General features: G+C 46.6%; 1 protein-coding gene and 1 long non-coding RNA gene across 8 annotated transcripts in view; one reads left to right on the top strand and one right to left on the bottom strand.

Moving 5' to 3' along the window:
- HTR4 (5-hydroxytryptamine receptor 4) overlaps positions 1–25219 on the top strand; it is an 89442-nt gene that overhangs the window by 46812 nt on the left and 17411 nt on the right. For 5 of the 7 annotated variants that reach the window (XR_010466058.1, XM_065029487.1, XM_065029486.1 and 2 more), the window contains exons 4-6: positions 680–880; positions 8237–8390; positions 10149–10717. Coding sequence is in view for 6 of the 7 variants with exons in the window: in XM_065029487.1 (XP_064885559.1) it covers positions 680–880; positions 8237–8390; positions 10149–10717 (924 nt within the window). In the remaining variant the exon portion in view is untranslated. Of the gene's footprint in view, positions 1–679; positions 881–8236; positions 8391–10148; positions 10718–18942; positions 19019–25219 lie in introns of all 7 variants that reach the window. The other 2 variants (XM_065029488.1, XM_065029489.1) reach the window with 1 other exon arrangement.
- On the bottom strand, positions 12666–22823 carry LOC135575397 (uncharacterized). The gene is made up of 3 exons (XR_010466062.1): positions 21774–22823; positions 16482–19589; positions 12666–16241 (listed from the first exon to the last, which is right to left on the bottom strand). It is a non-coding gene; the product is annotated as an uncharacterized LOC135575397 (long non-coding RNA).

Raw genomic sequence — 25219 nt, 5'->3', positions numbered from 1 at the left:
GCAGGTTGGCCTCTATCCCTTTTCCATCTCAAATTTCCAACCAAGCCCATCAGAAAACCACACAGGTCATGGTCTCGCTGCGGTTGTGCCACAGCTTGGCAGATGCTGCTGGTGATCTGGGGGGGTCACAGGCAAAACTGCCGTCCCGAGGAGCTGCTCCCTCACTTGATGCTGCCCCTGGGAGCTGTGAGGAGCACAGTGAGAGATTCAACAGCCTCTATTCATATTCTGCGTGGGATTTTTAATGGATATAATTCTATTTTATTGTTATGATTTAAAAAGTACTCTTCAAGTTAAAATTACAGCTTCGGTCTTGATTCTTCTCAGTGCTTTCTGGAAGGATTTTCTCAATTTACAAGTTAAAAACAAAATCCTCCTCCTCCACTCCGAACTCTCCAATGCAAGCTGCAAGGCTGAGCTACATGCAGGGGCCTGTGAGCATCTATTTGCCTCTTCTGCATGAGCAGAAAGGTGTTTTCATGCAGAGAACCCAGTGGAAATACAGCTGTAAAACCCAGGAACAAGCCAGAGGTGACCATGCAAAGCAAGGAGTACATTAGAGAGGACCTTTTGGTATGACAGAGCCAGTTAGACCCGAACACAAGCTGAAATCTGTGGCCATATGTAGTGGGTGCTGCACTGAAACTATTCCACCCTAATTTTGTGATCTGTCTTGCAGGAAAATCAAGACCAACTGTTTCATCGTTTCCCTGGCCTTTGCGGACCTGCTGGTGTCAGTGCTGGTGATGCCGTTTGGAGCCATCGAGTTGGTTCAGGACAACTGGATCTACGGAGAGATGTTCTGCCTGGTCCGAACGTCCCTGGACGTCCTGCTCACCACGGCATCCATCCTGCACCTCTGCTGCATCTCGCTGGACAGGTATGAGCAGGAGAGCACGGAGAATCAATAGAGTTGCTTTAAGTTTCTTCAATGTTGTTCTTTGTCAGCAGTAGCCAAGGGGAAAATACGAACCTGCTGGGAACCACAGAGCAATGAATCTCTCTCAGTAGCTCATTTTGGAGGGTGCCCTCTGAATCCTCATCAGCGTAGGAAAGCTTTGAAAGGAGTGAGATTTGAATCGATAGAGCAAGCCAGGTTCTCAGCTGCTCTGCTCTGTTTGCATCGCTGATCAGATGTGGCGCAGTTTGTTCTTTAAAGTCACCTTCAAGATGTGCTGCTCACTGGACAGGGAGAAAGCAGCTGTGCCCAGCAGTGCTCGGTGAAACATCTGCCGGCTGGCTGGGGAGGTGATTAGCGGGGAGCTTACTAGGTTTTAAATAGCTATCAGTAAGTAATGATGAGACAGTCGGCAATCTGATTATATGACAAATTCCAGCTATAGTTTAGAACCAGGCCATAATCCCCTGTGCCCTTTTCAGCTGGAAAAGCATCTGATCTCGCACAGCTTGCAGGGAAGGGGCTGAGCGAGGGCCAGCAGACACTGTCCGGGGGGCTGCGAGATGTGGATGTAACACAGTTACCCCTGTTGGCACTCGGCAGCAGATGAACGTGGGGTTTGCAGAAGTCAGGTCTGAAAGCACTAAGCAAAATAACAGGGCAAATGGCCATGGCACAGCCCAAGGGATGCGCTGTACTTATTAATCTTTGCAAGCCCTCTAGAAATATGGTGATTTATTGTGCCACTGTTGCTGCCAATAACCCTCCACACACACCAACCCACACGGGGACCATGAGGGAGTCCTATATCTGCGTTTGGCAACATATGCTTGTTTGTATTACTAGCTAAATTTATCCAGTTCCAATTAACTGTTCTCTTTAGCGGTTTTCTCAGTGTAATTATCTCAACACCGGCAGGCCGTTGTTTTTCTAATAAGAATTTAATTTTGTTAGATAAAATAATTTTAGGCCATTTTTTTTTCCTGGATCAGCGATGCATAACTTCATTTTATTTGGCACAGTCAGAGACTGTAGCTTATTTGCTCAGTGGGAAAAAGGAAACGAGGAAGAGCTGTTCCTTCCAACAAAATGTAAAGATCTGGTTATACAGAAGCCAGAACCTGGTTTCACTGAAATATCAGCAAAGCCAGTAGTGCTGTTTTAATTTCGCACAGGCACAAATAAATTGAGATCCTCGCTCCTTAGGCTTCACCACTTGGTGGTCAAGGTTCAGCTGAATACTCTGGCCCAGTCTGGATTCCCTGAGGGAGACGAGGAGCAAAACCACACTCAGATTTGGGCTTTGTGGAGCGCGCCAGAGCAGAGCTCCAAAAACACAAAGAAGGGGATTTTGTAAACTAGCCAAATTCTTATATATAACCTGTGTACTGCGAGGAGAAGCAGCGTCTCTCTTATGAGATACATGTCTGTGTTGCCTGCCGTTTCCCTCGGTGCAGCTCAGTGCCCTCAGCTCCTCCCGCTGTCCCTGGGGTGGCAGCTCCTGGCGTCTGGCTCCCTCCTCTTCAATTCTTTGGCTTCTCTTTCCTTAGGAACTCACGAACAAATCATTCCAGCCTTGGTGTTTAAGGCATGGTTCAGACACATACAGCCACGGAGCCTGTATGGGGCATGCTTGTTGCACCCCAACTTTGATAGGCAGCTAATAGCACCCACAGTTTTCCCACCCTCTTGTCGTCTTTTTCCTAGATTATTTAAAAGGGGCAAAAAATTATTCAGTATGAGTGTTCAGTAAATTCTCCTTGGCTCATTTTGGCCGCAGTGATGATAAAACATATGGTATATATATAATTTTATACGTGCACATGACACCAAATGGTTTTAAATGTGGGCCGCCCACAGAACCAGTCTGTTTATTAAAGGTGGGTGTGCATTTGTCTGTCTGTGATATCTAAAGAGCCTCTTGCAGGGTAGTGTCTACATACCTGTAGCTCAAACAAAATTGTATTGCAAACCAGGGAGATGCTTTAATTGTTCTCCAAGGAGTAATCTAATGCAGCTAAGTAATTCTATTTCTGTAATGCCTGGAAGGGAAGGAAGAGCAGCGGGGTGGTCAGAGCATCACTGGTGCTGGGGCAGGAGCTCAGGGCTCCAGGGCTGCTCTCTGGAGATGTGCCCACAGCAGCTATTCCACTGCCGTGGGCTGGAGGAGGCGATGGGCTGCCCACGCTGCTGGGTTCCCAGATGTGCTGGCTGCTGGGTGCCCAGATGTGCTGGCTGCTGTACTGCTGCTTGCTTCTCTCCAGCCACAGAAACTGGTGCATGTTAGCGTTGTGCACTCAGCTGGTTATCTAGATTCTTAGGATTCTTAGACCTTTTATTTCTGTCTTGACCACAGATCCCAGTGACAAATGCAGTCTCATTGTGTCGGTGCTTGATGAGTGTGTAGACAGTCACTGCCACAAATAGCTGTCCTTGCCACAGACCGCAGCTAAATTATGCTGCCGTCAGCCCTAGGTCACCAATGTGTTGAAATGCAATGCTGTTTCTCAGTCTTTCCATTTCTCATCTCCAAGAACCTAGAAGCTATTAACTTGTAATAACTGCCGGTGTCATTGCTTAAAAGTTGATGTGCTTTTTGAGATTATTTTCTTTTTCCTGGCAGAAAGGCAGGATGTGGTGCAAGGAGTGTGCGTACATGTGTGTGCACGTATGCATAGGGTTGTTCATACAGGCAAAATGGCAACAGCAGACTCCCATGGTTTACAACATTTATATTTCCACAAAAGCCTTAGACCAACACAGTGAATTCAGCATTCAGTTGTGCAAGGCAAGAGTGTAATTGAGGTTCATTTTCCGTCTGTTTTCTCTTTGGCTTCACAGCTTTCCTTATATCTGCCATCTCCTGTTTTCACATATGCACAAGTTTAACATTAGGCAAGCTGTCCATGATCCTGCTGCTGAGGAATGTGATATTATGTCTTCTTTACCCAAAGTGCTGAAGGCTGTTAGGTACAAATGTGTTGCCGATGTACAATTTATCAGGCATTTATATCTGCTTTCTGGTCTTATGTGTAGCACCGGCTGTACAGACGAGCTCACTGGCAGGCAAAGCGCCAGTCTTGTTGGGAAAGGATGAAATATTTTGCTCTTGCAGCTGGTGGACGCTGTGTATACAATTGACCGCATGTAGAAATATGGAGGAAATCGCCCCGCACACTCGGTCACTGAGGTTCTGAACCCTGAGCATTTTTCTGTAGCTTTGGTGAACGTGATAGAGGTGCCTCTGCATCCCCTGGGGGTGCTGGGAGAGTGTCCGTAACACTTTTGGGAATCGATCCGTATCACTGGAAGACCAGGGAGAGTCACATACGTCTTCCTGGAGACAGAGTCCGGCCACCGCACTGCTCCACAGGGCCACCAAGGGCCACATCACAAACCCTCAGCAGCCCCACATCTGCAGGGTCACAAGAGCTGTAAGGCCATAGGGGCTATGGATTTGTTCTTTTGAGCCATCTGCAACATGTTAGCGCTTGACTCATTCATGCGGCAAATGTCTGATATGGGAGAGGAAAAGTATTATAGTAACCTTTGCTTTATGGAGCTGCTTGGAGGATCTACAGCTCCAGGAAGGGATTCTTGTATTTCCCCTTCAGTGAAGAATGGCATAACAGAGGCGGAGAAGAGGATGTGTTCACATCCTCTGCTTGCTGGGGGTAGCAGGGAAGTTAACGTTTTCAGGGAACTGCAGAAACGTGGGGCTTGGCTGATAATAGTAAGAATTAATATTTAATTAAACTTGGACATCGTATTAATCATGTGTATGTATTACATTTTATATTCATCCATCACACTGTCATATGGGTACATAATAGATATGCTTTATGAGCACAGGAAAACAGCTTTAGCTTGAAAAGAAGCAGAAATGTAGAATAAGAAAATGTCTTTATTTCAGCTTTTGACTAAAACTATTGATAATCTTAGAGATATAATTACTTTTCTCTCAGTGAATAACTAGCTGCTTAAATGCCCAAACCACCACATATATCAAATCACCAGCTACTGCAAAAATTGGTGTGACTTCAGTGGCTTCTGTAGGCATACACAGATTTCTATTACCTGGCTCTCGGGGCCGTTGGATGGAAATGCTGCCGAGCTGTGGGAAGTGGACGGTGTGTTTCTCTGCCTCCCTTGACATCAGCAACATTGTCACCTGCACTCGACTGCAGAACCTCGTTACCCATAACGATGTCGGGCTGGAGGGACCCAGCTCTGCTTTCAGAACACAAGGGAAGTTATGGTAGCAGCAGTTAGCAAAAAAAAAAAAAGTGTGTGTATATATATATATATATATATATATATATATAATCTTTTGACATGTAAGCGGAGGAAAATTGCTGCTGAATCACCGAGAGGGAAGAAATATGAGAGCTTAAGATGTCATTTTTACAGGCATAATTTTTGCTCTAATGGCCTTTAATAGCATGTAGAAATCAGCGTAACGCTGTCAGCTGCAGCAGAGATGGAAGTACAGAAAGGTAATAACTAAAACTACTTGGAAGAATTGTTTTCCTGCTGTAGTTAGTTAGCAATGTATCATGGGTTTTCTTTCCTGTTTGCTTATTCAACTTGTGAAATGGTAGCCGGTGTCTTGGCTGTTCTTCTCCATTTATTTATTGAATTTCTTCTTTTGCCCTTTCTGCAAATAAATGTAGTCCCTCGTGACTTGCAGAATCTTGCCATCGGGCATGTCACAGGAATCCTTTGATGTCCAGCACTGGGTGGCACTTTCCAGTAGGTGTCTCTCAGATAGCAAACAATTAAATACACCAGACAGATCTCCGGTGTGTATAGAGTCAGAAGAGCAGTTGCACGTAACGCCAAGAGAAGCACCATCTGTCCTAATAAGCAGTCAAAAACATTACTGAAAATACCTGCTTGAATTCAAAGGTCAGTTTACTTCCTGAGGGAAGGGAATCTGGAGAGCAGGAGGAAATTCAAATGCAATAAACTATTGCAGCACAGGACAGGGTTACACAAACACACCGTGGCTGATATGAGGGGGGTAGTTATCCCAGGAACAAGGGAAATATTTATTCTGTCCTCTGAAATAATTAAGATATTGAAATCTGACCATGATGGTCTTGACTGTCTGATAAACTCAGGAAAATGTAGGTTGGAAAGGAGCTCTGGAGGTCTCTGAGCCAGCCCCCCTCTCAAAATAGGGCCAAACCTGAATCTTTAATCTTTAATGAGGCCGCTCAGGGCCTTACCCAGTTCAGTTCTGCAGATTTTGGGGCTGGACACCTTGTTCAGCTTGTGCTCCAATGAGGGCAAACTCAAAACGAAGTAAATCCCGTTCCTGTAAATGATTTAGCGTCTCCTTCGTGGGAGGGACAAGAGGGACATGTTGGTGGGGACAGGGACAGGACCCACTGGTGGCCATGGCTGTTGGGATGAGCTCCATGGGAGGAACATTCCACCCGGTGCTCTAAAAGAACAGTTGCTTTCAAATCCACCATTTCCTTTACAGTGAACCTTTTCAGAGGAGCGGGTTGATTTTCGTGCACACACCAAACCAGAAGAGAATGTAGAAATGATCAAATTGAAGTAGTTGAACACTTGTTTCAACAGTTTTTCCCCTGTGACATTTTGAGTCTTCTTTCAGAGAGACTTTTAAAAAATGTTTTCTTTTGACATTTTGATATTATCTCAAGACTTTGTGTGGAATATATCATCTGATTTTACCAAAACAAAGCAGTTCGGTTGACTCCACATGACTTTAAAAAAAAGATTTAAATTTGGAAATTCTTAGATCTTTGTGCCTGCATAGCACAAAACTTTTGGTTTCCACTCAAATCTTGATGGAATAAGTTGTACACTTTGAGGACATCTCTCTAATACATACACGTGAACTGTGTGAATGTGTGCATTCGCATATGTCGTATTTCAATGTGCTGCTGGCACTTAGAAATTCTCTCGGACATCTCCTCAGGGCAGCGGTCCAGCTTGACTGTGTGTTTGCTGATTTCGTGGCACTAATTCCTGATTCTGCTGACCTCATAAAATTGATTTCTATAGGCACTGAGCAGTGGGGGTCTCTCTATGTGCACATTATACCTTGATGTTGAGGTTTGACTCAAATTCTCTGACAGAAATAATTCTTTCCCTTTATAAATAGTTGTAGAAACTGGAGCCACTTTTTAGCTGCCATGCTCCTCTCCTATGGGGCTCCATATTGCATAGTTTCTGTGCTTACCCATTCTGCAAACTACATCTACCAGATGATTGCTATTCATTCACTAGGAAAATATATTCATCAGGCACACAGCTGAATGATACATCCAGTTATTCGGAAGACCTGAGAATTTACGGGCAGTTCTGTTGTGTCTGGACCGCGGTTCCCTCTCGCAGCTGCGGGTCCATCAGTACTGGGCTGCGCCTACAATGTGTGCTGAAATCCCAACATCTAACGATCAAAAACATTTCACTGGGAACCTGAGACGGACCGTCAGGTCAGGATCACCAAAGGTCTTCAACGGGATGCCAGGGTTGCTGCTCTGCTGTGTCTATGGGCAGAAATTCATTTCAGAGTGACGAGATTTCCAGTTTTAGGTCTGATGCACCTTCCTGATGCAGAAGTCCGCCAGCAGGTGGGTAGCACAAGGACCAAATGAACAGGAGGATTTATTTTTTATATCTCTTTGGGTAGATGTTTTTAGTCCATGGCTAGTTATATTATGAATACGTTGGATGGATCAGGAGGAGAAAAGAGAGCACAGGGCACGTCCCCTTGGTGGTGAGAAGACTAGAAGCCCTGTGCAGGCATTTGTTCAGACAAGAAGCTGATTCCTGGGTGGTAGAAAGGGAGCTGGGTTATGGAGAAACGCTCTTCATTTTACTGACATTTTCACAGCTTCCAAACACTTAGTTCATTTGCAATAACAGCTTTTGCAGTCTTGTCATAATAAACGTCCATTGCAGTTAGGAAAACCCCAACACTTACTCGGGGATGGCTGGAGGGAGGAGGGTGCCCTCCTTCCCCGCAGGGTGCAGAGCGAGAAGGGAGGAATGTGAAGTCACCCCCTTGCTCTGCAACCCGGGACACACCACAGCATTGATCCGTGCCTCGCTTTTCTGAGCTGGCAAACAAAACACTGGCTTTCCCCTGCAAGTCACTATGAAACCTCATTTACTCATGCTGGGAAAACATCCTGAGCTCCTTGTGGGGAGAGACAGTCAATGGAAATAGGCTATTGACTCATTTTTTTCCTGTTTTGAAAGGTGGGAGAAACAAGCTGGAAAAATGCTGTAATTTTATTTTTAGAAGACTTGGAAGTCTCTTTGATGATGGTTGTTCTCCTGCTCTCGTCCTTGCAGGTATTATGCTATCTGCTGCCAGCCTCTGGTTTACAGGAACAAGATGACTCCGTTGCGCATTGCTGTGATGCTTGGAGGGTGCTGGGTAATCCCGACATTTATTTCTTTCCTCCCTATCATGCAAGGCTGGAATAGCATTGGCATCATCGATCTGGTGAGTAACCAAGGAGGTAGACCAAACTGGTGTCAAATACATTCAGTGCTGAATATTCTTCTTGAAAAAGCAATATTCAGAGAAAAGAAGGCAAGAGAGGCTGAAGGAGAAACCTCTTGTTATCGGTGCAGAGGAGCCGCTGAATTTCTGGAGGATGTCTCTGAGGGGTTTGCAATGACTCTGTCCTGGAAGGACTGTCACAAAGGCAGTGGTGGTTCTGGGAGAGGATTCTTCCTGCGGTTACTACTCCTTTGGAAACACACCAAGCCCAGCTGGCTCCCGATGGGCACCCAGGGAGTCCTCGGTTCCCCGTGGCCTCTGCAGCTCCCGGGGGATTTTTGGCCACCAAAGGCTGAGCTTGGGGCTCCCTCCTTGAGGCCAGAAAACCCAGATGCCCCAGAAGGGATGGCGCTTTGGGCCAGTCCCATCAGTATCCCTGGCTTGGTGTGAGCTTCGAAGTGGGGGAGAAGGTGAAGTTCCCCCATGCAAATCATTTCAGCAGGAGTCAGTTTTCCCACCACAGTCTGGCTTCTCTTGCAGGGTCCTGTCTACAGGGCAAGGAGTTAAGAGCTGCGAATCCGCTCTCCTTCCAATCTGGAGATGCAGGAATTAACAAATGGCAAAGTGTGAAAACACCTTATTTAGCAGAGCTTGTTTAAAGAGATGTGGCATCTTCTATGCCAAGTCTCACTCAAGGAGCTATGAATACTTTTTGGCTCATGGAAAATAACAGGTGCAAGCTGCCAAGCCTCTAGACAAGGTGATAAAGCCAAAAATGCTTCCAGACAAAGCACCTTTAGGTCGTGCACTGGTAGAAAAAGGAGGCACATTTCTTTTCTTTAACCAGGTATCTGATTTCTTCCACTGATTTCTTCCCCCAACCTTTTCAGAAAAGACTCAGCACCGTGCAGAGTTCAGAAGCTACATGCTGAGAGGTAGTGCAGGGTTCAAACACCATCTAGTGAAAATTCTTCCTAGTTTACTTTGGAGGTAAAAAATCCTTGTATGCCCAATTAAATAAATTTGCTGTTATTGTTTTAAATAGGAAATGGGGTTATTCTCTTGTCAGAATAAACACCAAAAATTATGGGCCTGATATCCTGCAGTGACATTGTTTTGTGGCAAGAATAGCCTCAGAGAAATCCTGTCCACCCCGGCTGTGCCCTCTGTTCGCCAAACTCATATACAAGACCCTTTTCTTCCCCTGCTGTCTCTGTTTCCATCTCAAGTCATCAACCAGATCTCAGCCTACGGACTCCACCTGCAGAGTCCTGCCCACAGCCCCTGTGCCTGGGCAGCTCAGCGTCACCCCCAGCCTGGAACTGCCCCCCAGCTGCTGAGGCCACCGCAGCCCAGTCCTCCCCATGGGACTCAGCTGGGTGAAACCTGGGTGTCCGTGGTGTAAAACCGTGCCCTGATGAACAGAGCGGTGAGCACTGCACAAAAAGCACAGCACAAAGTGACGTTACCCCCCTGCTCTGTGTCTGAGCTGGGGTGTTAGGCTGCTTTTCACTGGCCGAGTTTGAGGCGTGCTTTAAGATGTGAGATGCTGCAAGGTGGGCTGGTCCAGCAGAGCTGGGGACCATCAGGGCTGGAGAGCCCATGGGGCGAGCACAGGCAGCAGTGGGTGCAGCAGGTATCATGGATGGGAGATGGGAGGGAGGAGGAGAATCCAGAGGTGGTGGGGGTATGTTCTAACAAACAGACTGCTGGTATCAGAGAAGCAGCGCTGAACTCCTTCCCTTCTTCCTGCCCCAGATCCAGCAAAGGCAGTTCAACAAGGCTTCCAACTCCACCTACTGCATATTCATGGTCAACAAGCCATACGCCATTACCTGCTCCGTGGTGGCCTTCTACATTCCCTTCCTCCTGATGGTGCTGGCCTATTACCGCATCTACGTGACGGCCAGGGAGCACGCCCGCCAGATCCGGATGCTGCAGCGCGCGGGGGCCCCCGGCGACGGCCGGCAGCACCCCCCGGACCAGCACAGCACGCACCGCATGAAGACTGAGACCAAAGCTGCCAAGACCCTGTGCATCATCATGGGGTGCTTCTGCTTGTGCTGGGCCCCCTTCTTTATCACAAACATAGTGGACCCTTTCATAAACTACACGGTGCCTGGGAAGCTGTGGACGGCGTTCCTGTGGCTGGGCTACATCAATTCTGGGTTGAACCCTTTCCTCTACGCCTTCCTGAACAAGGCTTTCAGACGTGCCTTCCTCATCATCCTGTGCTGCGGTGTTGAGCGATACCGAAGGCCTTCCATCCTGGGGCAGACGGTCCCCTGTTCCACCACCACAATAAACGGATCGACTCACGTACTAAGGTGAGTCTTCCTTGGATGCTGCAAAATGCTTGGAGTCAGTAGAAAGAGCACTCCTCTGGAGTTGTCGTGAAGGATTGATTTCTCTTTTCATTTGAAATATCTGATCAGCTAAATACTTAAAAAGGGAGGGGGCAAGAGAAGCACCCAGAAATCCTCAGGGTACTCAGACAGCCTGGATTTGCAGATAACAGATATGTGTTGACACGTGCAGTTTATCCAGAGGCGTGTTTGGAAAAGAGTCGGAAGAATGCCCAAGTTGTGTGTGTGTTTTGGCAAGCCCTGCTGTTTGGTGTGTGGGGAACAACTTGACCCCATGGGGAGCACCTTGGGGGAGGCTGCCTGCTCCATCTTCTCTAGCAAAGAAATCCCCGTTGCCCCTTCTCAGTTCTGCCTCTGTAGCCCCACCAACCACTGCTGTGTCTTCCGAACTAATGAAAGGCAAAGGATGGACTGTGCCAAGCACCCTGGTGCTGCTGGTGCCTCTCTGGGAGGAGAGGATCTTGCTGGTTTGTTTTAGCAGCTCGGGAAATGGTGGCATTTCTGGTTTTTACTGTAGCTCCTGTGCAGGGAGCTGAGTGTGCCGGTGTGGGTATGGCACGTAGTGCTGGTGGTTGGCAGTCTGGGTCCCAGTGAATCTGAACCCCACACACCCCACCCAGGGTGCTTGTGGCAAGAGGAGAGCGTGTGGGCTGTGCAGTGCCGGGGGTTCGGAGGGCTCTGTGCTATGAGACACCCGCTCCTGTCTTCTCGCTGAGCTGAGAGGTGGGAGGCAGAGCACAGGGGAAGGGAGGGAAGAACAATCATCTCCTGTAATATCAGAACAAACTGCAATCTCTGAAGAAAAACATAGTGTTTTTCTGTGCAGCTATCTGGAGGAGATTTGGTTCTTTTGGTAGATGGGTTCATGGCTCTTCACATGCGGATGAGGGTTTAGTAACTGTGTCCAGAGCTGAATGCGTCCGTAGACTAAATCAGATGCTGAGCACTTCCCAGCTGAGTCTGACGTGCTGGTTTGCCCCAAGCTCCCTTCTGCAATGATCTCTGGGGTTTTTGAAAGAGTCCTGAGCTGCGTAATGGATGGGAGGTGGGGCAGGGCCGGTCTCAACCTTGAGACAGACCTCTCAAGCTTTCCAAGTCATAAAGGACATTATAACCTATTTATCTACTGTTGATTAAAAAGTTAGTGCAAGGAAACAGTGAGGGAGTGCATGACAGAAGCAGGGAAGTCATCTCTCTGGTGGGACTCATGCAGTGAAGGTGGCCTAGGTTTCCACACATGCACTTTTTAATCCTTCTAGGTCTCCTGACAGTAAAAGCAAGCAGCTCCTGTTCTGTATAAAGTGGTCATTTTAATTGATTTGGAACCCTTGATGTAAAAGCATGATGTTATCTGTTGGGAAAAGCTCTAATCTGATTTTGAGTCCTTACCGATACGGAGGACCATTGTTAGACTGCCTAATTCAATCCTAGCCCTGCTTCCTGGATCAATGACACGATGCTAGATATTTATTTGGGTTTGTACACTTAAAGCGGAAAGCTTCTGCTGGAAAATGAATTATCTTTCATGTAATGATGTTTAGCTGAACTTCTCAACAGCAACGTGTCCTGTGTTGGGGAACAGCGAATGCTGGGAGCGGTGCGATGAGATGGACAGAGATGTGTGTAGATGATCTGCCCTCCCTGCAGCTGGGCGGCTTCTCGCACAGGGCAAAAACAGGGTTTAAAACTCATTTTTGGTACCTGAATGAGTTCTATTATGGATAGCAATTCACTATCCACCTACTTCCCTTCTGTTTCAGCTGCATAGCTCATAACCAAGACCTTTGCACAGCTGTGCTGAATGTGTTGGGTGGTTTCCCTCCTCTCCAGAGATTAATATGTTTTATCAGTCAAAGTGTTTTTAGACAATGCATATCAGCATTTGCAAAGAGCTCAGTTTGCCTTACAGCTATTAATATATATATATCTAAGCAATTATTGTTATATTCTGATATTCATTGTGGCAGCAGACATCTCTCAAACTCAGAGCTAATTGTTTAAGTGCATTTTAATTTTAGGTTAACCTCTTTTTCTCTTTTCAATATCCGTCTCTCATTCTGATTGCTGTAGATTTTAGTTTAAGCATTGTGTGCGCCGCCTCTTTCTCTGTAAACTCGCTGTGGAAAAGCTTCCCCATTGCTCCAGTTAAAATTGCTTCTAAGGCTTTTGGTGTGCAGGTGGGAGAGAAGAGCTCGCTTATTCTCAAGACATTTTGGCCAGCAACTTGGTGTCTCCAGGAAGGTGTCAGGGACTTTCAGTACATCTGCTGTGATTTGGTTGCCTTTTACTGTTTTGCTGCTTTCTGGATCCTGTATTTCTGATGCTGCTGGTGCCCGGTTCACGTGCTCCATCACACTCGGGTACCGGCCGGGCCTGTCCGCAGCGCTCATCCCCCTGCGATTGCAGTTCTTAGTAAGCTGGAAGCATCTTTACACCTTAAACTGCGCGCTTCAAAACAGTAAATTGGCCATTCTGAGGTTTTTATTCTTATTTATCTGGCATAGCAAATATTATAGTTGCTAATATCTGCAGCTCAGGATGCATTTGCATCCTGAATAAATGGCCTGACCCCTGAATTGATACAGATGTGGTTTTGTTTTGGTTTTGCCACCAGTAAGGATACAATATTTCTTTATGTGTGCCTTTGGGAGTACATAATGTCTTGCAAGTGCTGCATCAACCACTACATCTAGCTGAGTAAGGCTATTTCTGCATTAGCTGATGATTTCCAGTCCTTACCTCTGCATCACTCTTCCTACTCTTTGGCCGTCACAGGCAACGTCAGCATTGCTATCGTCCATCAGACAAAACAGCCATGTTAAAGTTCAGGCAGCCATAATTCAGGAGGCAGTTTTGCCACTCATCTTTGTTCTTGTTGCTATGTTTTACTTTACGGTTGCATCTTTATCAATGGGGTTTATACCTGGCATGCGATGCCTTCATTGATCACAGCCCCATCAATGGGGGATTTTTCTGGCCTCTCCCTTTGACCCTATGTCTTCATTTAATCCTGATTAAATTAATTACATGATTTCTCCTGCTTAAAGAGCTCATTGAACCACACATGTTGCCTTTCTCTTACTGATGGCAAAGTGTAGTCCTCTCCTTTGAGATGTACAAGCTCCTTAATAGCTGAAGTCTTTTTCTTACATTGCAGGGATAAACTTGGATGTATTTTCTTACTACTGATGTCAAACCATCTGCAATCCTATAATCTGATGACTGCTTTCACTATGAGCCTTTGTGTTTTGCAGGCTTTGCAATCAGAAGAGTGTCATATCTTATCATGAATCCTGGTGAATCCTGGCTGGGAGAACCTGTGACTGACACGTGTCACAGTCCCGAGTCTGGTTTTGAATTTCCAGAGACAAAGCAGATTCCTCACCCTCTGCGGGGAGCACTTTCATGATTTCTAATAGCTTTCACTATTGTGTGTTTTCTAAGTTGTGGTTCTTCTTTAAAAATAAGTCCCTCTTTAATTTCTCCTGTTACATCCAGTTAATTCATTTACTAAAAATTCTTCTCCTGATGTTTGTATCCGTATCATCTTATACCCAAAGTCAACATAAGTAGTTAGTACAAAGCAAGTTAACCAACCTCTGTTTCACAAATTCGTGTTTGAATTTAACCTATAAACACTACTTCAAATTCATAACCTCTGAACTTCCCAAGAGGTCACTGAAGCATAGAAAATGTAATGAGCCCACTCCACATCAAGTGTAATTAATTGCACTGTGAGATGCCAGAAGGAAAGGCTGGCGCTGTGCAGCCAGAGGGAGCTTTTCTAGGAATTCCTGTGTTTTTGTATTAATTTAACTTTTTACAGACCGGAGGCAGCAGATGGGCAGGAACAGCACAAGGGATCCAAGTGTGAGGGGTATTTGAAGGGATAGGGAGTGATGTCCATGGCAAGCTCAGCTCTTTCTGAGCGATGCTGGGACGTTGTCACTGCGCCCTGGCAGGGTTTGCTCCAGACCACCAGCAAAGCGCTTTGAGAGGACTCATTGTTTGGATTAGAAGAAATAATATCATGTGGAAGCTGAAGAGGTCTCTGCTGTTAGCCCTGGTGTCAGTGGCAGCTGATGAACCCGCCGCAGGACTTGGCCACCACTCCGAGGAGAAATGCACATTTCTTTTTTGGAAAGATCATTCTGAGGGAGTGATAACATGAACATCTGATCCTGAAGAGGTGGGCTCCTTCCTCCACAGATGTCACAGGCTTGGATCCAAGGGAGCTTCAGCATTTCTGTGTAAAATATTTATACGTGAGCTCTCGAGTGCAGAGGCATTCTGGCCCCGGAGAAGTGACGTGGGCACGGGTGGATACGTTCACGCTGCAGAAGATGTGGGGACTTCCAAAAGGACGGCTCCAAGAGTTTTATATTGGTCCTGTGCAATGAAAGTTTATCCGTTAATAGAGTGAGGACTTAACTAGCAGATAGATCACTGATATTTTTTTAATCAGGGGAAGAAGACGTTAGCTCTAGCAGAACTGCTGCTCAGATTTGTGTGCTCCCACATATAGCAGAGTCAGGGACTCCCACCCTGGAGTCTTCACCTGGACTTTCTTTACATTTAATTCCAGGAGACAGATGTATTACAGGTGCACGTTTTGAAATGAGTTTTGCACAACAGAGCAATCCTTGGGATGCAGCTGAGCTGTATGAGTTTTCCTTGCATGAACACTGTGCTGGAAAGGAGGAACATTGCTGAGGTCCATCCCGCATTCCTCCTTCTCTCTGATGCTGCTTTCCCTCACTGAAGTCAAAAGAACCATCTCGCTTTGCTAAACCTTTACTGGCAGTGCCTGAGCCAGTACTTTCAGAGTCAATCGTGTCCCTCAAGGAAGCACATTGATTCTGTCTGACACTCAGTGTCACTGTCACTAACAGCCTTTAAAGAGATTTTCTTGCAGACTTAACAGAAGGGGTGTTAATTAGGCTGTTGGTTTGTGTTATTCCATAGGCCCATCAAACGTAGTGCAGCACTCAGTAACTAAAGAGGCGCGTGGTACTAAAGAGCATTTAGCTTTTTCTCTAACGTTCTGTTTGTTACCTGGGAATGTCAGGTGTAAGCCTGTGTTCATTAGATGTTGTTCCTTAAATACTGACATGGAACGCACGCATGCAGCGGGAATGGACTCGGAGACTCGAGCAGGCACCTGGGCCACCTGCAAGTGATGCCACCCCGCTATGAATCCAAGTGCAGCTGGATGCATTTGCTTTCAAGATCATTAACTTTGCTCTAGTTCATAAAGATGCTCTTCCAGGCCGGTTGTTGATCCTCTTGAAGCTAGCAAGAGTGTTGTTGGTGAGTTCACTCCATCCTAGGAGGATTCGGAGTTGCAGAGGACACTGGCTCATGGGTCACTAGCCTGGGCATTCACTTGCCAATACCTGCAGACCAGCAGGTACTTGCATGGCCCGTAGCACCAGCCAAGCATTGGCATGGCCTTTGCAAGGGCATCAGCCTGCGGTTTGCACTCCTGGAAGAAGAAAACAGGCACAAATAGTTTGGGAAACACCACGGTAAACAATAACCCTTTCTGGACCACTTTCAAACAGTCTAGAACAAATATGCAGATATTACACTGAATTTAGCTCATCTTCATATACATCCACTTGTACAAAGGGAAGAATATTTTTGTGCTTTGCCTTGGTATGATGTCGTACATCATATAACATGACATCCTCAGAGGAACATTCTGCTGCTCTGAAATCCCTACCTCTCTCAAAATGAAACAGAAATTCCTTTAGCCTCAAAGTCCTGGCTGTGGATTTTTCCACCACTGGAACCACCTCTGGAAAGACACATAACAGCAGTTTAAGTGCAAATCACAGTAGTACACACTCTTTTTTTAAGTGGAAGAAACATGATACAGATTTGTCACTGTGGAAGGAACGGAAGGATGCAGCATTGCTACAGGAATTGTAGCCAAACAGGCAAACTCAAGTATTTGCCTCAAAGAAAAGAAAAATCAAGAAGCCAGTAGCATCTTACGTTAATGTTATGTATGAGTACTCTTATCACTGTAAGCTGTGGTGGTGCACAGAAACAGTAACAATTTACATTAGTATATTAAAGGCACATATAATTTATTCAGTGAGATTCATGCCCAATCATGCTTTTTTGACACATTCCCATAGCACTGTAGTTAGTATTTATTAGCAATGAAAACACTTTTTAACACTTGGATAAAATACTCGAGAAAAGAACTGCACAAAGCAACTACTTCATAGGCAAGAAAGCTATTACCAGTGACACCTCAAGAAGCGTTACCAGATCTTCAAAGAGCTCTTCATCCCATCGACAGCCCAGCACCCAGCGCTGTTGGTGCAGAGGATGGGGACGTTTGTTCGACAGGAGCATCACGTCCACCTCCCCATCACATGCACCTCAGCATCCTGGGCTCCCGCGTTACACACATACACATACACACAGCCCCGTGCGGCTTCTGTGCTTACACAGGAGCAAAACAAACAAAGGATGCAAGAGAGGAGTCTGTAAAAAACCAGCTCAAAGAACTTAGGGAAACGATGCACTTTAGTTATGCCTTGTTTCTTTATCTGTTTTTGAAAGACTCTTTGTTCTTAATAAGTTTTAAAACAAGCCCATTGCAATCCTTTAAAATAAGCTATAGGCTAAATTTACTTCCTTAAAAATCTCCTTCCTTTATGTGCGTGGGCTTGCCTTGGGAGATGTGGCTGTGAAATGATGTGTGCTTACCTGGGGCTTCTTACTGTCGGCGCAATGAGTGGCGGAGCAGCAGGGCTGCGGTGCTCCCGAGCCGTCCTGCCCATCCCACAGCAAAGAGGATCCTGCGACCGAAAACTGAAACCAGAACCTTTGTTCTGAAAATAGGGCACAAACTTCTAGCGGTGAGGGGTAGGTGTTCAATAGAGAAAATTATCAACTGCAGCATGGCTTTTCTTTTATTATATCTTAAGAAATTAAAGATTAAATTTTCCCCCTCCCCAAGGGTGAAACATTTAGCAAGGTCCTGTGCGACACACAGGCAATAGCGTGGTTTTTATCCCCAGAACAGCCCAGGTGAACAGAACAGCGACATCAACATCTACAACAAGGACCAAGGGCTGCCTGTATATCTCCAAGCACCTTGCTGATTGAGGCGGGGGGGGCAATAAAATCCAAGGAAACCACCATTTATGAAAAGGTCTAAGAAGAACTGCTGCTGCTTATACAGGACATTTTTCTGCTCCATTCACACTTTATGAGGCTCTTGTTGACTGGTCAGAAGGAAAATGCAAGACTGGGAACGGGAGGTAGAGCTGATAACTGCGTTCAGAGGCACTGGTGATTGTCCATTACACTTGGAGGGTTGGTGGGAGACCAGCAGTACCTCGCTCTCCACCAACAGCAGGGTATTTGTAAAGCCAGCACAGGGTGCTGGTGAGCAGCCACGTGTAGTTAGAACCTCACTAACAATTAAATAGTAAGCACTGTATTCCTATACTGCCATCTGACAAAATGAAGGAGCTCAGTAATTACTCCTGCATCCGTACTTAAGAAAAGCAGACTGACATTTCCAACACACTAGAGGTGTCAAAAGGCTCAAGGATCACCAGCCAGGGATCTATAGCAGGTCTACATTGCCTCATAAATCACATTTCTTGGCAGTGAACATACCAACTTGTCATGGGTAGAAATTAAGTGACTTAGTTACTACTCCCTAGACTTTTGTTTAAGATATATGGGTGGTTTCTTCAAAAGAGGCTCTTCAATCAGACCAAATGGGTTGGTGGTGCTTGGGAAATTAGGAAAAGAAAGACAATTTAGCTACCAAATCCCCTCTTAGAGCCATACTGAAGAGCTTTTGCAAAATGGGCTTAGAAGAACATTCCTGCCTAAAATCATATCAGTGAGCCAGAAAAAAGATATTAAAAGCTGAAGGATTACCAAAATGATGATTTATGAAAAAAGGATCCCAGCTTATGGCTTTTACAGTTCTAACCCAGTTAGTTCCCCCCACTACTGTGAGAATAAGTTTCCCCTTTGGTGGGAGGTTTGGGGATGTAGCTCTAACTTTGGCATTATTGAAATATAATTTCTCAGTGTTTACTGTCAGGCTGGCTGGGAAGCATCTTCCTATTAACTGTCTCTGTGTTTTTCCCTTTCTCTCCTCACTCCCTCACTGTGTCTGTCTTTCCTCCTTTCTGCACTAAAAGTGGCTGTTCCTCTGTCTCCAAGCTCCTCCTGCTCTTCTGCAGCAGACCAGCTCCTGTCTAACCATGAACATGCTCTGTAAGTCCTTTCTTTTATTACTGCAGCTTTGTGTGTGCGTGCCTGTTCGGTATTTATTGTAACATATTTTAAAGCCTCATTTAATGTCTAGCTTAAGATTTGTGGGGGAAAGGTGGAAACCCCAGCTGAATGGGGATGCTTCACCCTAGCTGATGATGGTTGTTCTCACTCAAGGGACTGTGTTACAATAGTGCAAAGTCTCATCAGTAGGCACCACAGAAGAGTAGAACAAGATACAGAGGACAGTAATGACCTGAGGTTAATGTCACATTGCAGCCACACAACATCATGTGTCACAGAAGAGCTTTCTGTGGCCCTTGGCTGGCCCAAGCCTGACCCATAGAGCATACAGGACTTACAATAATTCCTGGAGTTTAGACACAGACACAAGGGGTTCTCATTGGGATGTGGAGAGCTCCAGTAATTCCAGTACCTTTCTTAAGTTGCTGAAACCTCCTCAGCTCGGAGGTGTCCTCTTCCCTCGGGTTCCAGCTGGGTTCCTGCCCCAGTGGGACACACAACATGGGAACACACCAAGGCCGGGCACTTCCAGACATGCAGCTCCAATTAGCTGAATATTAAAAAAGAAAAGGGAAGAAGCATGACATTTTCTTCCTGCTCAAGATGTTTCCAGAAAGAGGATAGAGAAAGAAGAACTCATTTTGGGACCAAGAAAATCCTGGTGGTCATGATGATAATCTCCCTACCTTAAAACTGGGATGATAAGACACAAGAGCTGATATTTGACCAGCCTTTTGCATCTTCCATGAGGAGGCAGAGTACACCTGGCCTTTCAGATGTACACACACAACCCTCAGCATTACTGATCCTGCTCTCCAGACCATGCCCTCTGCATCCCGCTGATGAAGCCACAAACCCAGCGAGATTGCACCTCTCAGCACCCACAAAACCTCCAGTTGCCCCAGCAGATTTGTGGCAGGCAGGGGGTTTCTCTTCCCTTCAATGCGTTCGTTTATTCCTCATTAGGACACTCAGATAGTGAAGAGAGGCAGCAGATTTCAACAGTTGCTTTAAGACAGCAGAGTTCAAAGGGGAGAACGCAGTTTCTGTTTCTGCCATCTGCAACGCTCCGTAGCCAGGTCCCCTGGGTAGGACGCAGCCTACGTGGAGTCAGAGCTGTGATCAGCTGCAATCTGCTCCGGGTATCGGCGCTCGACCTGCTTGTGAAGTTTTGCACTGCAGAAATCCCAAACACTGATGGGAAACTGGCAGCATCCCTTAAAAAGCTGTAAGAAATTAAAGGCAATCCTCAGCAACAAAGGGTTGTCAAAATGCCTTTTTGAAAGCAGCCAGTGGAAGCTGAATTAGCTGCTAATATAAAGTAGACAATGCAAAGTAGGAACCTCAGGCACAGAGACAGCACCCCTGGCTGAAAAGGAAGGGCACTTCTCAGAGAACACAGCATGACAAGCAAAGAAAAACCTCAGTAGCTTCAGCATCCTCCAGTTCCCAGCCATCACTGAAACTTGGAGGATTAGGAGACTCCAGGGTGTTTCAGAGGTGGTTGGATTACCCCCTGGATACACATGCAGGTACAAAGTCACCCATGAAGAAGAGCTCTTTGCGGTGTTCGGGGCAGGAGAGCAGTCTCCCAGCAATGACCACCAGCATCACCACACACCATTTCATCCCCAGTGGACTCAGTTCCTGCCTCTCAGAGGCCACAACAAGCAGATCTGTTTTTCAGCAATGTTTAGATCCTTCCCCAGCCCCAGAGCCACCGTGTATAGCCAGACAGGCCCAGAGAAGAGGGAGCACCATGTCTCACTTGGGAGAGAGGAAAGACAAAGGGAAGCACCTGGAAGAGCCCAGGTACAAACCCCAGAACTCCCAACCCACAAGGATTTCCTCAGCTGAATTAACACTCAGTGAGAACAAGAGCAGTACAGCTCTGACTGCCTCTCATCACTATCTTTTATAATCTCTTTCCCTCACCTTTTCAATGCTCCTTGGGATAACCAAGCACTAACAAGGCTCCTTCAATCATTTGCACCCACTCCAGCGCCCAGAAGTGCTGCTCTCCCACTCTTGCTCTTTTATTTCCTCCTCCCCACCAAGGCACTTGGTGCTAATGAGGCTCATTAGGCTTCCTGCTGCCCTGCCCATCTCCCTGCCTGGTGACCCTCTCCTGGACCAGCTCCGTGCACAGTTCAGCTATGACAAGGATGCTATTGAGGCATCGAAGGACACTGTAAACAGGCAGCATCAGGGAGAGCTCCATTGCCTATGAGCTGAGGATTATAGCTTTTCATTGTACTCCTTTATCTAAGCCACTGCCTAGGACCAGCTGTCTGTCTTCTTCAGCTCATTTTTGTGTGTCTGTTAATAAGCATGCACAGAGTGCAGGTGCCATCTCAAGCCATCAGATCCTTTCACCATGTTCTGTCACCTTCTGGAAGGCCCCTGGGCTCCTGCATGGGTGGGACAGGACTTGTCCTGGCCCACAGAGCAGCAGGAGCGAGCTGGGGTGGTGGGGAGGATGCGGTGGTTCGGGAGGGCAAGCACGGCTGCCAATGACACGCATGGGGTCAGCGGGGTCCTCTGGCTGTCGTGTCCACCCCAGCTGGCCTGACAGCCAAAGGCAACACCCAGAAGTTCATCCCAACCTTTGCTTTCCTTCTCACAGCCCTGGCACCGGCAGCTCTGCCAGACCTTCTGGCCAACCCCATGAGCCACTGTCACCCCCACAGCTTACATCAGCTCCGGGCAAATTGAACACGGGCTAGAGACGGACCTGGGGTGATAAAACTGCCTCTTGTTCTTCTGCCTCTTTCTGTCCTTGTTGATGTCCCTTGGTTGATGTTGTCACAGTTGTCATTGATGAGGTTCTCAGTGAGGCTGATCTGAGATCCTGCTGGGGTTTTTTGAGGCTTGAAAGCACCGAGAGGAAAGCTGTCAGCGCGTGTGGTAGGAAGACAGCTGATTCAAATGCTTCAGACATCAGGAAAAGTATTTTCAGCTTGTAACACAAACCTTTCCCCACAATCATCCTTGGAGACTTCAGGTAGGATGTCACTGCCAAGGAGAAAGAAAAACTCCTTTTTGTCTTCCTACTTTAACGATGCATTAGTGTGATAAGATAATCTCTGGTGGGAGTTACAGCCGTAGTCATACAACAGTTGTCTTGGAAAGATGTTTCAGCAACTCAGATGAAGGGCTGCACAATTTTCCAAAGCATAAATCTTTCTGTTTTGAAAATGGCTCTCAAAGAGCAACTGAAAATACCCAGCCTAGAACTGGCTTCCAGCTGGAAAGGGCGATAATAACGATCAACACTCCATTGCAAGCAACACACTGGGATTAACTGGAAGATTATCTGGCATTTTGCTCAGTAGGTGCAGTGTGAACAGCATACCCTGCAAATGCCGTGTGCCTGTTCTCCAGCACAAATTAACGTCCAGCGTTACGCAGCATTCACTAATTAGTCTGGGCAGGGAGTGCAGTACGCGTCCATTGCAACATCCTGACTTTAATCAAAAGCGAAGGAAAGAAAATACACCGGTTGATGGGGGGAATCAGGAAAGAGAGGAAGACTTTCCTTTTTCTCCTGTTAAACCACGGGGTAGAAGAGCAAATTGGCACGTGTGCATGTTTGTGCACATGTGCTGTGTCCCTGTGTTCCACTGGCACCGCTCAGCCGCCCCCTCAGCATTTGCCGGGCAGAGCTGCAGGCCCAGCAGCACGAGACCCTGTGCCTGGCAGCTCCTTGTCCTCTCCTCCAGACAACAACAGGAACGCCTTCCTTAAGGTAACAGGGATTTATCAACCAAAAATCATGCCTTCGTTCTCATTTATCGCAACCAACGACCCAGGACTCGCGCTGTGTTTTAGCGGGACACTTGAGCAGGATGAAGAGCAGGGCACAGGACGGGTCCTGCCGCAGAGTCACGTCCTGGGGATGAGCCGCTGCACCGTGGTGCAGATGGCAGCGCCATTTCCAGAGCTATAAACAGTCTCATTGTCATAGCTCTTTGAATGGTACTGCCATATGTACCGGAAAACCAGCATCTAAGCTCATAAGGGCTTTGGGCCAGCTGGATTTTTCTCCCCGTTTGGATGGAGCCGATTCCAGAAGTATGAATGAAAGCTTCATGCTGGAATTAATTCCCACTCAGTACTTATTTTTCAGTCTCCAAGGATCATCACGTTCTCATCAGTCTCCCAACCAGCAAAAAACAAGTGTCCTGCACGTGGAGTGATTGCTGGTGCATCCCAACGTCTCTGTTCAGTTCAAGAAGAAGCAGAAAGTTCATGGAAATTTTGATAGCAAAGCAGTCAGGCTCTGCCTATTTTTTCTTTAGCAAGTATTGTACTTTTATGGTAAAGTGTATTTGAGTGAGTGTATACGGGTGGGTGGAAAGAAAGCACCTGTCTTAATCAATCATTGGGGTTTGTGTTCGCCTCTGGTTGTGTTGCTGGAGGAGTAACAGCTGTGTGCAGCAAAGTGAGAAAAGCAGGACGGCAAAGGGTGCCCCGGGTGATGCTGAGAGCACAGCAGGGCCCCGCGCTGCCCGGAGCCGCCGTCTGCTCAGGGCTGTCCCCTCCCTTTGCTCGGCTCTGTCCTTGCTGCATGACTTAGAATCACAGGATGTCCTGAGCTGGAAGGGACCCACAGGATCACTGTGTGCAACTGCTGTCCCTGCGCAGGATGCCCCACAGGTCACACCGTGTGTCTGAGGACGTTGTCCAGTCCCTTCTTGAACACTGTCAGGTTGGGGCCATGACACCTCCCTGGGGAGCCTGTTCAGTGTCCAGCACCTCTGGGTGAAGAACCTTTTCCTCGTGTCCAACTGACCCTCCCCAGCACATCTCCTGCCGTTCCCTGGGTTCTGCTGTTGGGAAGAGCTCAGCCCTGCCCCTCCTGCTCCCCATGTGAGGCAGCTGGAGCTGCCATGGTCTCCTCTCAGTCTCATCTTCTCCAGGGGCATAAATATACACAGGGACTAAATATTTGTGGAACAAGACCGTAACCGTAAACTCTCCTGGGCTTGGCCAAGCCTTCCAGCTGAGAAACGCCAGATATCTCTGTTTAATATTAGTCCAATTCCTACTTCAGAAGAGCCTATGGAGATCTGAGAGCCACAGCACTGAGTAATGTGTTTCTGATTATGATGACTACAGATTACAATGACTAACAAGTCCAGGCATTTGCGACAAAGATGCAGTTTACTTGGCCACCCGTTTAGAAACGTATTCTAAGAACTAATTAATTATTTCGATTTCTGGATTAAACTGTTGTGCAAAACATCCCATCAAACAGAGAACATTATATGGTGTGTTACTGTAATTAAATGAAGAAATAACTGAGCTTGAGAGGTGCCTGCAACACTTAATTTAGCTTAATTAAGCAACATGACTTACAGCTGGAGAAGATGAAACCGAGCAATCCAGAAGTGGCTGTGACATCTGAACTCAGGAGGGCACACACCGGGAACACGCTGTTCAGCAGCACGGCAATGGCAACCTCACCAACCAGGCTTATTTAAGGAGGTTGTGTTTAGCCCCTGGAACACACCCGTTATTTTTGGCTAAACACAGGCATGCCTGTTAACCAGGTGGAAGACCTTGGCAGCTGGAGATAAAGCACTGCCAAGATATACACGAGATTTCCTTTACAGCTAGATTATGTGTTCTTAATTTCTCTGATCTTCTACTCTGATAGCAACACATCGTATCTGTTGAACAGAATTAGCACATTCCAGGCACAGCAGCTGTATGAAATGGTCGGGAGAAATTAGCGTTTCTTAGCTTATTCAGAATGAAAGGATAATTCCAGCATCATCAGTTCTTACTTCAGGAGAGAAACTCTAAGTGGTGACTCCCATAAAAAGAAAGCTCACTTGTTCTGGGTCAAACTAAACATTAAAAAGAAAAAGAAAGCTAGATTTTATTCTTTTTTTCCCAAGAACTGGGGAATCCCTGCCCAGAAATCCCATTTGACCTATTACACCTTTTGTGCCTCAGTTGTGATGCTCTCTTGCTGCACGTGTGCTCAGGACATGCCTGTGTCCCAGTGTCAAGGTTTAATGCAATCTGCAGCTGTTCTTGGGTCTCCTGATACATTCTTTTTCCTCGTCTTCTGATATTGCAAACCCAGCGCCTATATAAAAGATTATCTCAATAGCCTCCCTCTGTATTCTATTTCTCAGCCATGACAGCGTTATTTTTTTAAACAGTTGT

Source organism: Columba livia, chromosome 14 (assembly GCF_036013475.1).
Source record: "Columba livia isolate bColLiv1 breed racing homer chromosome 14, bColLiv1.pat.W.v2, whole genome shotgun sequence".
Classification (NCBI taxonomy): Eukaryota; Metazoa; Chordata; class Aves; order Columbiformes; family Columbidae; genus Columba; species Columba livia.
The sequence above is the reverse complement of the archived record's forward strand: the minus strand, read 5'-3'. Positions and strand labels throughout refer to the sequence as shown.